The sequence below is a fragment of the Sinocyclocheilus anshuiensis genome, unplaced genomic scaffold, assembly GCF_001515605.1.
Source record: "Sinocyclocheilus anshuiensis isolate Anshui unplaced genomic scaffold, SAMN03320099.WGS_v1.1 scaffold1522, whole genome shotgun sequence".
In the NCBI taxonomy this organism is placed as follows: Eukaryota; Metazoa; Chordata; class Actinopteri; order Cypriniformes; family Cyprinidae; genus Sinocyclocheilus; species Sinocyclocheilus anshuiensis.
In genome coordinates, this window is record NW_015546143.1 from 404,467 (window position 1) to 419,102 (window position 14,636).

The 14,636-nt window shown below is 38.6% G+C and overlaps 1 protein-coding gene across 1 annotated transcript in view; it reads right to left on the reverse strand.

Annotated features, from left to right (window-relative positions):
* Nucleotides 1-14,636, reverse strand: part of LOC107701211 (regulatory-associated protein of mTOR) — a 312,842-nt gene that overhangs the window by 152,196 nt on the left and 146,010 nt on the right. Inside the window, exons 5-6 of the mRNA XM_016503169.1 lie at nucleotides 9,947-10,105; nucleotides 9,562-9,708 (exon numbers count right to left, since the gene is read on the reverse strand). Of these exons, the coding sequence (XP_016358655.1) occupies nucleotides 9,562-9,708; nucleotides 9,947-10,105 (306 nt within the window). The remainder of the gene's footprint in view (nucleotides 1-9,561; nucleotides 9,709-9,946; nucleotides 10,106-14,636) is intronic.

Below are 14,636 nucleotides of genomic sequence, written 5' to 3' on the forward strand. Positions count from 1 at the left end.
ATGGCATTTTTTAAAAACTAAGATACATTCATATGTGATGTGATCTGAAAGCCTAACAACTACACTTTTAACATCAGTCAGTCAAGTATTTTTTTAATGATAGGTGAGCGCTCACCACTTGCGCATTAGTTTCGCCCACTACAGAGAGGAACCGACAGTGACTTTTACTTGTTCTTAAAGGTTGAATAATTCCAAATGAACTAATGTCATTTTGATAGGAAAAAAACAGTGAGTCGGCACTACACACAACACTTTTTTTTTGCATCAAATACACTGTGATATTGATTGATATAAATAGAAATAGTGTGTTTAATGATAAAGAGTCAAATTCTCAAGAGCTCAGTCAGTGTTCAAGTGTAGATGAGAAAAAATATATCTGTTCTAAACTTATTCTTAGCCTCCAACTCAAACACAGTGTGGGGGACTCCCTGCATGGGGACCCTTCTGCATTATTAACGCCCTTCTGGTACATACTCTCTTCCTTTATCTATCATTATCACTCTCTCACTTCCTCCCTTTCTCTCTTCACTTCAAGAAATATTGATGAGATTTAAAAAAAAAAGTTTCCTAGCTTTAAAGGGGACCTATTATGTCCATTTATGTCCCTTATAATTTCTCAGGCATACCCAGAATGTGTCTGTGAAGTTCAGCTCAAAATACCCTACAGATAATTTATTACTTCATTTTGAAAATGCCCATTTTGAGTGGAAGCAAAAACATGCTGTTTTCGGGCATTTATCTTTAAATGCAAATGAGCTGCTGCTCCCTGCCCCCTTTTACAGAATAGGGTTGTGCCTTTACAGCTCGTGCCTCGGATACTCTAACAAAATAAAACACCTGTTTGGTTTTGATTATCATGTCTATCTGAATGAAAACTTATCTGCATATGTTTTAAAGCCAAATCAGTGTAAACTTCTGATATACGGTTTTACCACTGCACACATCCAAAGCACGCGCACAGAAAGTGGCTGTCACACAACATGTGAGCACTAAACTAAGTTCTCTTTCATGTCTTATTGCACTTAAACTGTCAAATACACACAAGGTTATGTCAAAAACACACATAAGTTACATAAGCACAATCGGTTATGTCTGTGATCGTAAACAGCTGGGAAAGAAATCACATGCTTATAATGGACAACAGTGTAATATACAGTACCTACTACTGTCTATGCTGTTAATATGAGCCAACCTATAAAATAAAAACAGAAAATCACTCACTACTCTTGACTGAATAACTTCTGTAGCTTTAATAAGACATTTGTTATTTGAATGCTGCTTTTAAATGCTCTAATGCCGCATCCGACCTGTCTGCATTAATTTTGTGGCCCGCGTCATGCTGAAGATTAATGTATTTTTATAATAATTTGCGCTCAAAAGTAGCGCAAATGTTAGGCAGAGTGAATTTATGTTTGTGTCATTGTGTCATCAGTTGATACTCCTGACAGTTTGCTTTGTGTAAATGGCAGATGGTCCTCTTAGCAGCACAGAAATAAAACTTGTATTCAAATAGTGAATGGGTTAAAGCAAGGAAAAAGCGCTTCCATCGTCATGTCAATGAGTTTGCAGAGTTTTGCACTCTTGCAAAACCCCCAGTTATAAAGCACATATTAATTCTTTATTCTGCATGACCATATTTTAGATCCCTTAATCCTACCCCATACCTAAACGTAACAACTACCCTACTAACTATTAATAAGCAGCAAATTAGGAGTTTGTTCAGGGAAAACTCTTAGTTAATAGTAAATATGTGTTCCCTATTCTAAAGTGTTACCGGTGCCTTTGTCCATATTAGGTATTTCCTGGAACGTCATGAGTTCTATTACTTCTGTGATGCATATGTGGAGTTTCTGCACGAAGGCACACTTTGGCATCCAGTATGAATGAAGCAGACATTACATGTGTTTAGTGCTCAGTAATGTGCACTCAGTACTATTTTGGGTATAAATAGGAAAACAAATTATTTCTGTCTAAAAGAAATTTGTGAACTATATTTGCTCAAGAATGTTTTGAGTTTGAACATTCTGAGTTTGTTTAATACTCTGAGTATGAATGCATTTTTTTCACATTAAAGGATTAGTTCACTTCTAGAATAAAAATTTCCCGATACTTTACTCACCCCCAAGGTTATCCAAGATGTTCAAGTCTTTCTTTTTTCAGTCGCAAAGAAATTAAGGTTTTTGAGGAAAACATTCCAGGATTATTTATTTTTTAGAAAATTATTCATGGTTTCACTAGATAAGACCCCTATTCCTCGGCTGGGTTTGTGTTGAGCCCTTAAGCTGCACTGAAACTGCAATTTGGACCTTCAACCCATTGGCCACCATGTAAGTCCATTATATAAGGTCTGGCCAACGGGCACTAGCTATGCATTTCGGAGCTAGTGCAAGACGAGCATTTGTGGTTAAAAAGTATATACATTTTTATTTATTTATTTTTTAGAAAATTATTCATGGTTTCACTAGATAAGACCCCTATTCCTCGGCTGGGTTTGTGTTGAGCCCTTAAGCTGCACTGAAACTGCAATTTGGACCTTCAACCCATTGGCCACCATGTAAGTCCATTATATAAGGTGTTAATATACTGCATCTGTGTCAGTGCGTGATGTAATAATTTTATACAATCCGCCTTCATTTAGCAAGTGCACTCGCTCAAAAACAATTTTCAAGTTCAACACTTTTTGTTCGAATCAGTTGTGGATGCTGCTGATAGAGCAGCTTATTCACCCAGACTGTTGCAGCCCGCAAAGAGACGTGTGCGCATGTGAAAATTTTTCCCTGGAAATACTTCCCTATTTAGTGCAAATTTTTTCCTTACACATTGTATTATCAGCATAATAATTTCAGTAAATGTGTAAAAGGTAGGGGATGATGCCTTCCTTCCATAACAATGTGCATTTATGTTTAAATTGTAACATAAATTATCATGTTTAGTGATTCTCATTTCTTTATCACAAAATGCAAAAACTGGCACCATTTTGGAGATAAACTGGCTCTTTTTAATCTTTTTTTCAACTCATCTCATGGTGTGTGATACTAAACTCTCGTATGAGTTTCTAATGATTTTTGTATTCTTTGCACTGTTCTAAATATTAATATTTTATGTGCAACAATAGCATGCTCTGGCTCAGTGGCCTTACACCTGATTTGAAATCTATTTTTTCAAACTTTATGATTTAAATGGTGATGAGTGTACTGAGAATAACTTTCATCTTTTCAACACTTTAATAGTTTTTCTGTGTTGCTTTGATGTATTTTAAAGAGTTGGCAGTCAAAATTAAAACTGCTGGATGATAGATATTCTTCATTCTTTCTGACAAACAACAAAAGATAATGTGAATTACAGTATGTACAATGTTTTATAAATGTTTAAATTGCAGTGTACAGCATTTATTACAAGGGGGTAGAATCCACAGCTCAGTACTCACTACTCATGAGTACTTTTAAATAAGATACTCTTTACTCTTACTCAAGAAGATTTTTGGACAAGTACTTTTTACTCTACTCATACTAATTTTTTTTGGAATGTAATGGTATATTTTTTCAGTACTCTTTCCTCCACTGATTATCAGGAAAGTTTTATTCTGGAAGTGAACTAATCCTTTAATATAGCAAAACAAACTTGTTAATCCACTTTTTTGTTCCAGATTTTTTATTTTATTATTTTCATGTTCAGTGTTATTTTAAATAGGACAAGGACAAGCAAGACTTATATCATTAAAAATTATAACTGATAACTGCATTTCTAAATCAGTAAAATTTTGAATATTGTCTTAAAGTCTTATGATGCAAACTGTAATTTGTGGCCCTTCGCATTTTATGTGTTTTAAATGTGGCCCCCTTGGCCTCTGAACTTGAGTAGCCATGCTCTAGCGTGAAAATGAACATGGTGTACTGGTTGCGGCTCACTCAGGGTGGGATCTATGCTAATAGGGCAGTGTCCATTAACAGTCGTGGGCAGGGCCTGTACAATGTGACATAACTGACCTCAAAAGTCTGAGATGTCCATATTAAATCGCGCAAACATATTGGCTGGATACCAATAAAGAAAAAATGCTATTGTATTGTCTAAAAACACATAATAAACAATTAGATAATTAACTCAATTTTTATTAGAATTATTTATTTTCTAATATTTCAGAATATTTAAATCCATCTTTTTTCTTGTCACAAATGTCTATTTTTGATAGTCATAGGCACCATTACATTGTTTTTTGGACACAAAAAGATTTGAGACACTTCAGCACTGCTAACTAAGACTGTGACATATGAAAAAATAATATCACAATTTTTTCGTGTAAAATCAGAAGTGCAATTTCTATTTTAATCACGATTTTGACACAATTTTTCTTCCCACACTCATACACACTTTACATGCATAAATGCAATGTTCTGCTTGACCACATATCTAAAGTAGATGCATAGTATTTATGTACCCATTTTATGTACCAATTTAATTTTTTTAGATAGAAGCGAAATTTCACAATTCTCAATTCCAATTTCAATACCACAGCAAAAACTACTAGCCTAACTTTTAAGAAGTTTAACCATTAAACAGAAAACATTTGGTAATAAAATAAGAACAACTAACCAAATTACAATAACACAAATAAATAGAACAAAGACACAAATGAATAAAACAGTGCTTTACAGGGGCGTAGCCATCATTTCAGAAGTGAGGGGGACAGAAATAGTTTCCAAACGTTTCTGTTTTTCTGTGAAAAAACTGTTTTCATACAGCGATAGCTGGACGCTTTTGTCCATTTCCTCGTACAACTTTCTGCGCGAGAGCGCCCTCCGGCTTCGAGTATGAATGAAACATACACTGCATGAGTGTTTAGCTCTCCGTGATGTTCATCTCGCCTAATCTGCGTCCGAATAAAACATCAGATCGTGCACAGACTATATTGTCTCTTTGAATTTAAATCTATATTTATTCACACCGGCTCTAGAAAACCTCTATGAGAACACACTTGCCTGAAAAAGTGCGGGGGACGAATTTACGTGATATTAAAAGTGGGGGGAACACGTCCCCCGCATCCCCCGCGTAATCTATGCCCCTGGTGCTTTAAATTTTTCAGGGAGGTCTAACACTTGCATTTTCTTTCTCGGCTCTATGTTCACATAAGACCTGAACATAATCCAATGCAATCCAATAGTGCCATGATACAAGAGAAGAACGAAGAGCCGTCATGCATGCCCAGCCCCAGGGCATTAAAGGTAAGGGCCCTAAAAGGTGGCATGGGCTAATATAAGGCAGAACTCGCCCAGAATCAATGAGGCCCAGGCCATGAGGCTGGAGTCCTCTAGCAAAATGTCTCAAACAGGCCTGACCACCCTCAGGGGCAATAGGCCACTTAAGCAGGCAAGATCCGTGTGTAAATGTAAACCCCGCTCATCCTCTGAGGCAGGAAGAGCTGAGAGGGTAATGATCTGTGCTCTGAACGGAGTAGAAAGCACCTTAGGCACATAGCAGTGCCTTGGCTTGAGAGGATGACTTTGCAGTTGTTAGGCCCAAACTCAAGGCAGAAAGTGCTCACTGAGAGCACCTGCAGGTCACCCACTCACTTGACTGATGCTAAAGCCAGCAGGAGAGCAGTCTTAAGTGAAAGGGGCTTATCTAACCACTTCCTAACATAAATATCAATAGTGTTTTTTTATAGGATTACTTTTTCAAAAATCAAAAATCAAAAGCATTTAAACTAAATCCCCCCTCCAAATCTGATGGGTCCTCAATTCCTGTTGCATTATGGCATATAAAAGTGTCCACTGGTTGGACAGCTCAGAATCTCATTAGAAGCAACAGATGTACATCATCTGGGTTTTATTTGCTTATATCCTACTCATTTTACATACTGCTTTTTGCATTCTGTATAGCAGGAAGGCATGCATATTTGGACATAGAGATTGTTATGTGTGAATATCCTGAGAAGTTCTCTTTTTTTATATTCTTTTGGCAAAATATGATAAATTATGGTGCATGCAGAAGTCTGAAAACTCACTCTGTCCACTGTACTCATGCAGAGACAGTGAGGGATATAGGATGAGGGGGCATCAGTTCAATTAAATTACAACTCTTTGAGCTGAATGAGTAAAATCACCTCTCTTCTCTTCCCTCATTTCTCCCTTTTAACCCTCTTCAATGATTGATGGAAGGAGAGGTACACTTATCTTTCTTACCATCATCACATATTCACTCTCTTATTACCAATAATTCAACACTTCAGTTTAAAATGACCCCAATCATATCACTTCAGTCCAGCAGTTTGCACTCAGGAAGTGAAAGAGAGAATAATAGTTTTGCAAAGAATTTTATTTTTAAAAGAAATAATACAGGTGCATCTCAATAAATTAGAATGTCGTGGAAAAGTTCGTTTATTTTATTTTGACATTATTATGACTGTTTATGAAATTATTTATTAAAATTATCGTTAATTGTTTATTAAAATTACTTAATAAACATCACTATTGTATTTTTTATAATGTTATTATATTTTCTTTTGTTTTTGTGTTTGTTTGTATCAATGCTTTGCATTGTTGTGCATGCAGAACAATCATGCCAATAGCATAATTTGAATAAAAAAATAAAAATTAAAGACAGAGATAGAGTTATAAGTTGAAAGATAGAGAGATGATGTTTGGTTAAGTAACAGATCTGCATATCTGGATGTTTCATCATTCTGGTTCAGAATGACAAGCAGTTTTCCCTCCGATGTTGGATTTTCCACCATCCATCCATATCTCTTATTTTCTAAGAGGGATGTCTGATCCACAACACTGCCTTAAAACAAATCTTCAACTGTATTCTTTGAAAAAAAAAATCACAGTATCTGAATTAAAAATACACACTATCACCATCTTATAACTGTTTACTTGATATAATCTCGAACTTGCCTAAAATAATTTAATGTCTTGCAGTGATTGTGGATTCTGACTACTGCTGAAAGAAGGAGTAAAAACAGGAGAAGAGAAAGAAGAATAGGGACAACCCCACAGCTAACCTAAAAATCTAATATCAAATATTCATTCTGAAAAGAGAAAAGAGAGGGAGTTGGAGCAAAACAATCTAAACATCATCCCTAAGCAGACAACTGTCAGACTTGTGTTTCCGTTTAGTTGTTTTCCTTCCCATGTGTTCCTTGTTTTCCCTCTTGTATGATTATGCCCTTATTTGGTCCTTCCTGTTTCCTGTTCCCATTATGTTTATTGATCCCAGGTGTTTCTCGTCATCCCCTCGTCATGTCGTGTATTTAAAGCATTTCCTTTTCTGAGTTGGTTGTCTGGTATTGAATGTTCATCCTAGTGCTACGTGAGTTTTCCTTGTTTCCTTGATGTCATTAAAATTCTCTCGATTAATGTACTCCTCATCTCCTTCGTTCCTCGCTCCGCACTCCTCACTGTAGTGCGACCGTGACAGAATACCGGACCCAGACAGTGAGCGGCGCCCCTTCTCCCCGTGTTTTTCGTTTTTGAAAAGTCTTTTGTTTTCCTGGTTTTTCCCCCCGCGGCATGGAAGTCGCCACTCACTCCAGCCCGCTGGCTGCTCCAGTGTCAAGTCAGCCAACCACGCCTTTCACCCCGAACTCAGAGGGGAATCTAAGGAGGAGAAGGCGGTTGGTGCTAGTCCCTAGGCTCGTTCCAGTGTCGGCTCCAGCCCCAGAGCTCGCTCCAGTGTCGGCTCCAGCCCCTGAGTTTGCTCCAGTGCCAGCTCCTCGAAAGCGCCTTGCTGTGCCTGCTACTCCAGAGCACCCTCCAGTGCCAGCTCCTCGTAAGCGCTTCCCAGTCCCCGAATCCAACCCAGAGTGGGCTTCTGTTCCCGAGTTTAGCCCACAGAGGGCTCCTGTTCCCGAGTATAGCCCACGGAGGGCTCCAGTTCCCGAGTTTAGCCCACGGAGGGCTCCAGTTCCCGAGTTTAGCCCAGTGAGGGCTCCTGTCCCCGGGTTTAGCCCAATGAGGGCTCCTGTCCCCGAGTTCAGCCCAGAGAAGGCTCCAATCCGCCATGGCCTCCCGAGTTCCCTGATCCGCCATGGCCTCCTGAGTTCCCTACTCCGCCATGGCCTCCTAGTCTGACTGATCTGACATGGCGTGCCATGGAGGCCTGCCGTCCCGAGTAGGCCTGTCCTGAGGAGCCTCCAGAGCGCCCACCCCCCCTCCCCATTGGATGTTGTGTGGCGCGTGGACGCGCCTTCGGGGAGGGGGGAGTAATGTCAGACTTGTGTTCCCGTTTTTGTTTTCCTTCCCATGTGTTTCTTGTTTTCCCTCTTGTACCATTATGCCCTTATTTGGTCCTTCCTGTTTCCTGTTCCCATTATGTTTATTGATCCCAGGTGTTTCTCGTCATCCCCTCGTCATGTCGGGTATTTAAAGCGTTTCCTTTTCTGAGTTGGTTGTCCGGTATTGAAAGTTCGTCCTAGTGCTACATGAGTTTTCCTTGTTTCCTTGATGTCATTAAAATTCTCTCGATTAATGTACTCCTCGTCTCCTTCGTTCCTCGCTCTGCACTCCTCACTGTAGTGCAACCGTGACAACAACAGTGTTTTTTTTATTTAGGACAGGCTTGATTCTCTCTGACCCTGCAGAAAGAGATGCTCAGATCGTGCTCAAGGAATGTTATGCTCAAACCAAAAGGCATTTTCTTTGCTGTTTTCTGTCTATGGTGTCCAGACATGAGTCAACCTGTCTGTATGTCTGGCTCTCTAAGTAAATTACCTTTCTTCCTCTGATTTCGCATGTAAGCAGTATATATGGGAATTCTGCAATCAACTTATGAAAAACATGGCAACTCCATAACTGTCTGTGGATGAGTGAGTTCAACAAAACCTTTGAGTGTTCTATTGATTTTATTTATTTATTTTTTGCTATTTTGAGAGTTCTGGGGATTGAGCTTTTCTGTGATTGACAGGTCTGAGAAGCGGAGGAAATTCTACAATTCTGATGTAATTTTTCAAAAACATTGTACTACTATTACAGGAATAGTTCACCCAAAAATTAATCATTCACACACCCTCTTGTGATCTATTATTATGTGCCAGATTTCAATAAAAACTTAAATTGTGGTCTATTACTCACATAAATCTTCAGAAGACTTGGACTATAGTACACAAATTGTATGAACTATTTTTATGGTACTGAAAAGGGAATGTTTGGTCCTTTTTTAAGCTGAGAGATATTATCATCACCCACTCCCATTTAATGGAAAAGTGCAGCTTGAACACTCTGCAAAATATCTCCTTTTGTGGTCCACAGAAGAGACGTGCAAACTATACCTTTAACATTGACTACTAAAACATCTAAAACACATCAAGACATTAAATGTTCAGATATGTATCATCTTGAATAAACCTTTTATCTCCATCTCTGGATTGAGTGTTCTCAGTACATTGTTTTCACGCTTTATGATTTTCTCTGATATAAATAACACATCAGTTTGACATTTGACCATAACGGTGTGCACATGAGTGAGTGTTTGTGAGTGAGTGTCTGTGTGTGTGTGTTTGTTTGTGTGTGTGCGTGCGTGCGTGTGTGCGTGCGTGTGTGTGTGCGTGTGTAAAATATCACACACCTCCAGCTCCTGCTCCCTCTGCAATGCAAACTGTTTGAATGACTTGACAATGATCCCTGCGTTAGAGCAGTCATACACGAAGATGGAGGGACTTCCCATCCACGTCTGTAAGTCGTAGATGGAGAGAGGGATGTACTGTGTGTAGTTCTGAAAGAGCAAGAGAAAGAAAGATATTCTTTTTGACAACTCAACAACTCAGTTCATGCCCAAAACTAATTCAATTCATTTTAATTTAAGAAGTTAAGGAAAGTAAAAGTGTACACAAACTACTGCTGGTAACTGCTGTGTGGAGAGATTGAAAACAATTTATTATTCAGCACTGCTCACTAAAATGAGAATGATGGATAAGATTTACTCCCATTTTTTCTTGTTCTTTTTACCTTACCTTGTTGAAGACCCAGATCTCTCCATTGACAGTGGGTCGAGGCACCCCATGGCCATTATAATGAAAGAGAACACGTTCCTCTTTGGCATTTCTCCGCAGTGAAGTGCACAACTTCTTCACCTCATCAACTGTAGGGTCTAAACTCTGCTTATAGCGGGCCTGGAAGAGAGAGGATATTAGATGACAATGGCATCCAGTAAGAACATTAATGAAGGAATGTGTCAGCACAGATCTCAAAATATCTGAGAACTCCAGATAAAATATAAAAATGAACATTAAAACAGATTGAAAATCATCAACCCTTACAAATTAATGTACTTTAAAGTCAACAGTACAGAAAATCTGCTATTGTATGGCTATTTTTAAGATTATTTGTATTGATTGATAAATGTGCACACTTGGCTGAAGAATAAAATAAGAAACTGTACCAAAATTTAAATGATTTTTTTACAGTTTTAATAAATATGCATATTTTTGATTTCAGTAAAATGGATAGTGAGTTGCAGAGTAACAATAATAATAACAAAAATAAATAAATACTCCAGTACCAGATTACCACAAATTATAACACACATGAACAAAAGGAAATTCTTGCTCAGTGATTCCAATCCACCTCTGCCGTAAGCTGCATAAACTGGTGGGGACTAAATTGGCCATGGCAAAAACTGGTGTCCATACATACATCACCAACCTGCACTAAGTTAATGTCTGTGAGGACTTGCACTTAAAATAAGCTCACTAAAATCTTCTATTAAGGCACAGTAGACAGACATATGGTGAGACAGGCCAACAGTAACAGCCATCTTCTAGATGAAGTTAGATGAGAAGAGAGAAGGTCAGAAAATATGGATTCGAATATTGACTCATTAAGTTTCCTGGCTGAACGACTGAGTTTCTATCACAGCTTTAATAATACATTTAGAGCTTTATTTACTCTCCATTCATGACTGTTTGTGCTGCTGGTGTGTGTGTGTGTGTGTGTGTGTGTGAGAGAACAGAGAATGGCTAAGAAGAGAAGGGTTTTGGAAGTGACTGTAAATCAGGACAAAAAATAAAAGTTTAAACTATAGGAAATAGTTTCATAAATACTCTTACGTTAAGACTTATTCACTTCAATGATAGATCTCTCTATCATTATGTTTATATTACTCTTATTTTGTTCATTTATTTTTCTAATTTTGCAAAAGAACATTTGTTTAATATAAAGTTTATGCTTCATTGGTGTGGCTCACTATCACAGCAGAACCACAAGCTTTATAACAATGGAATAAAACAATAGAAATTTGATAATCACAGAGCAGGCAGGAATTGTATCTGCTGATTGTGTGGGAAAGAGAAAATGATGCAGTGTGAAACACGCCTCATTCTTTCACTGTCCTCTCCAGCTGGTGTAAGTATATATGTGTGTGTGTGGTTTTACAAAACTCTGAGTGAGTGAGAGATGGTGTTTGGGAAAGTGTGAAGGTATTGTGTTTAGAGCTGTTTATATCACAGCCTCATGTCCTGACATACACTACAGGTCAGTGGACTGGTGTGTGAGTGCGTGTAAATTTTGCTTAGATTGAGTGTACCAGATACCTCCACAAGGATAGCAAATCATGAAATCACCTACAATGTTGCGCCAGCAGGAAACACACACACAAAAGTGTATAGCAAACATAATGTCCTAATGAAAATGTAAAAAGGTTTTGTGAGGGTTAGGGGAGAGAAAATGTCATTAGCTCAAGCTTAAAACAATAGAAATCGATGGAAAGCCCCCACCATGACAGGACAAAAGTGTGTGCAGAATATCTCACAATCAAGCTGAGTAAAGAGGACCAGAAGTCCTTCAGCTTCCAAGTCAGACATGCCCATTCTTGGAAGACCAAATGCAGTCTTCCATCTGGCACACAAATAAAACAAACAAGATGATGTGGAGATATCACATTACCCCATCATTTAGTGGTAGGCCTTTTCATTACTTGTAATATCAGATGTGTAATAAATTCAGTGGTCCACTCCAGAGACAATTATTCTGCTTATCCACAGTTAACCATTTTCAGGTTTTGTCCTTAACACTCCTGTGTGAAGAACTATTTTATTATGCCATCCATTAAGCATCTTGCATACAATCACTGCAAGCTACCATTACAAGGGGTTACACCGACTAGAGAATCCATCACCCTTCAATGTCGGCCCTCTAATTAGATTGAACAACTGGCATTCCGGGAGTCTTGACTTATTATACTGGAGTTTGTATCACTGCTTGCCTGTGTTCCCAGTGTTCCACACAGGTTGCCATCTGTGTGATGCTCAGAGACACACAGCAGTTGATCCTGCTTTGGCTTCTTTTGGAATTATTTTCATTGACAGAGCAACAATAAACAATATAACTGTCCATATTGTGGCTAAAATGTAAACTAATCTATATTAACTTCTTGTTTATAGAGCTGTTGTATAAAAGCAATATCACACTCAGGTGCCCTCATGCCTACATCTTTATTTGTGAAAAATACTATAAAGTAGTTCCAGGCAGGTCTTGACCGCATTACATGTCCATATCTGGAAGAGGTGTTAGTGAGGCCAGCAGAGGGTGCTCACCCTGTGGTCTGTGTGGGTCCTAACGCCCCAGTGTAGTGACGGGGACACTATGCTGACAAAAAAAAGCACCGTCTTCCGGATGAGCCGTTAAACCGTATAAAGACTGTGTCTGTTCCCCGAATAGTGAGGTCAAAATATAAATTTAATGCAGGATCTAGAAAAAATCGGATCGTGATTAAACCAGAAAAATGTCAAATAAATGAACAAAAACCATTTTTAAAGTTTGAGTGATGATGTTACTGACCATTTCCTTTTATCGTGCAAGCTGCGTATTACTGATATTAACTATATAGTTCCGCGTTATCGTCCGGGCAGAACTATTGTTCCAGCCACCAAAGACAGATTCACAAATAACCTGCCTGATTTATCACAACTGCTCTGTGTTCCCATAAGTACACATGAACTAGACGAAATGACTAGCAACATGGGCACTATCTTCTCTAATACATTAGAAGCTGTTGCTTCTGCCATATGTACATTAACTGACAGTCACCACTGATAAGCTACCACTAAACATTGAAAAATATAAAGTTGCTTTGCAACGATTTGTATCGTGAAAAGTGCTATACAAATAAACTTGAATTGAATTGAATTGAATTGAATTGAATTAAACCGAGGTCCTGACTCTCTGTGGTCATTAAAAATCCCAGGATGTCCTTCGAAAAAGAGTAGGGGTGTAACCCCGGCATCCTGGCCAAATTCGCCCATTGGCCTCTGACCATCATGGCCTCCTAACCATCCTCATATCTGCTGATTGGCTGCTGATCCACCAATAAAGCTGGTGTGTGGTGGGCGTTCTGGCACAATATGGCTGCCTTCGCATCATCCAGGTGGATGATGCACACTGGTGGTGGTGGAGGAGATTCCTCCCTTCTATGTAAAGCGCTTTGAGTGCCCAGAAAAGCGCTATAAAAATGTAAGGAATTATATCACTTTGCCAAATGATTTCAGTGTTTTTAATGGTCCTTACAGCTTACAACAGCATAAGAAGCAAAACCCACAAAGACACTGACCAAGCAAATAAATATAGCAAACAATAGGATAAAAATGACAAATTATTTTATTTTGTTTGTGCCACGAAGTTCCGTTTAGAAAATAATGCATACCTGAGGTTCGCGTTGTGGATGCATCACCACCTTAGGTGTGCGTCATTTTCTAATAATTCAACGGCACATCATCAATTATTCCTTACTTATATTACAGGGCGACTGAATGCTTTATTCTGATTTGTTGACGAATGTGCAATTATATATTTATATAATATCTAACGACTTATATCAGCCATCAGCCACCGTGCTCTTTAAGATATTGGAATCGGCCATTAAAAAAATTCATACCAGTCGACCACTACTTGTGTCAGCTATTCATTGGTGCTATTTGATAGCGAACAATCATCCCTGTCCAAGGAGAGCTGGTGGTTAGAGATCCAATCACTGACCATTCAGAAATTAAAGGTGCTGGATAATAACTAGGGATGCACCGATACTTGTCTCCTGTACTCGTACTCGTTAAAATGCCCCGATACCACACAGCATGTGATAAGTGCCATATTCAGACAAAGAAACACCGACAACAGACAGCAGAATGGAATTAAGGATGTCTACTACGAAGTATATGTATGCAATGAATATAATGTTAAACATTCAGTATTAACGCCTGTATAGCTGGTGTGCGCGAGCTGATAAACAAAGCACGCTGAGTGGATTGAGCGCGCGGCGGCGCAGATGCGCGAGCTTGTCGAGTGAATATATCTTTCTCACAGACATCACTGGAAAGTTTGTAGTTCGGTCGGATATGTCAAAAACAAGTAAGTAAAACAATGTACAAGTTACTTAACGGTAGGGAGAGAGAGAGAGCGAGAGAGAGAGAGAGAGAGAGAGAGAGAGAGAGAGAGAGAGAGAGAGAGAGAGAGAGAGTAAAATTTATACAAATTTGGGTCCAAAAATTATTCAGACTGTGTCTAGGAAAAAAACTGAAGTTGAGGATTTCATGAAGCTGGATGACAGCATGCCCAGGAGACTACAGGCTGTCATTGAGGCTAAGGGTTGCCTGACTAAGTATTCATAGTTGTGTAAATACTGTCATACTAACAGCTGTCTGAATCATTTTT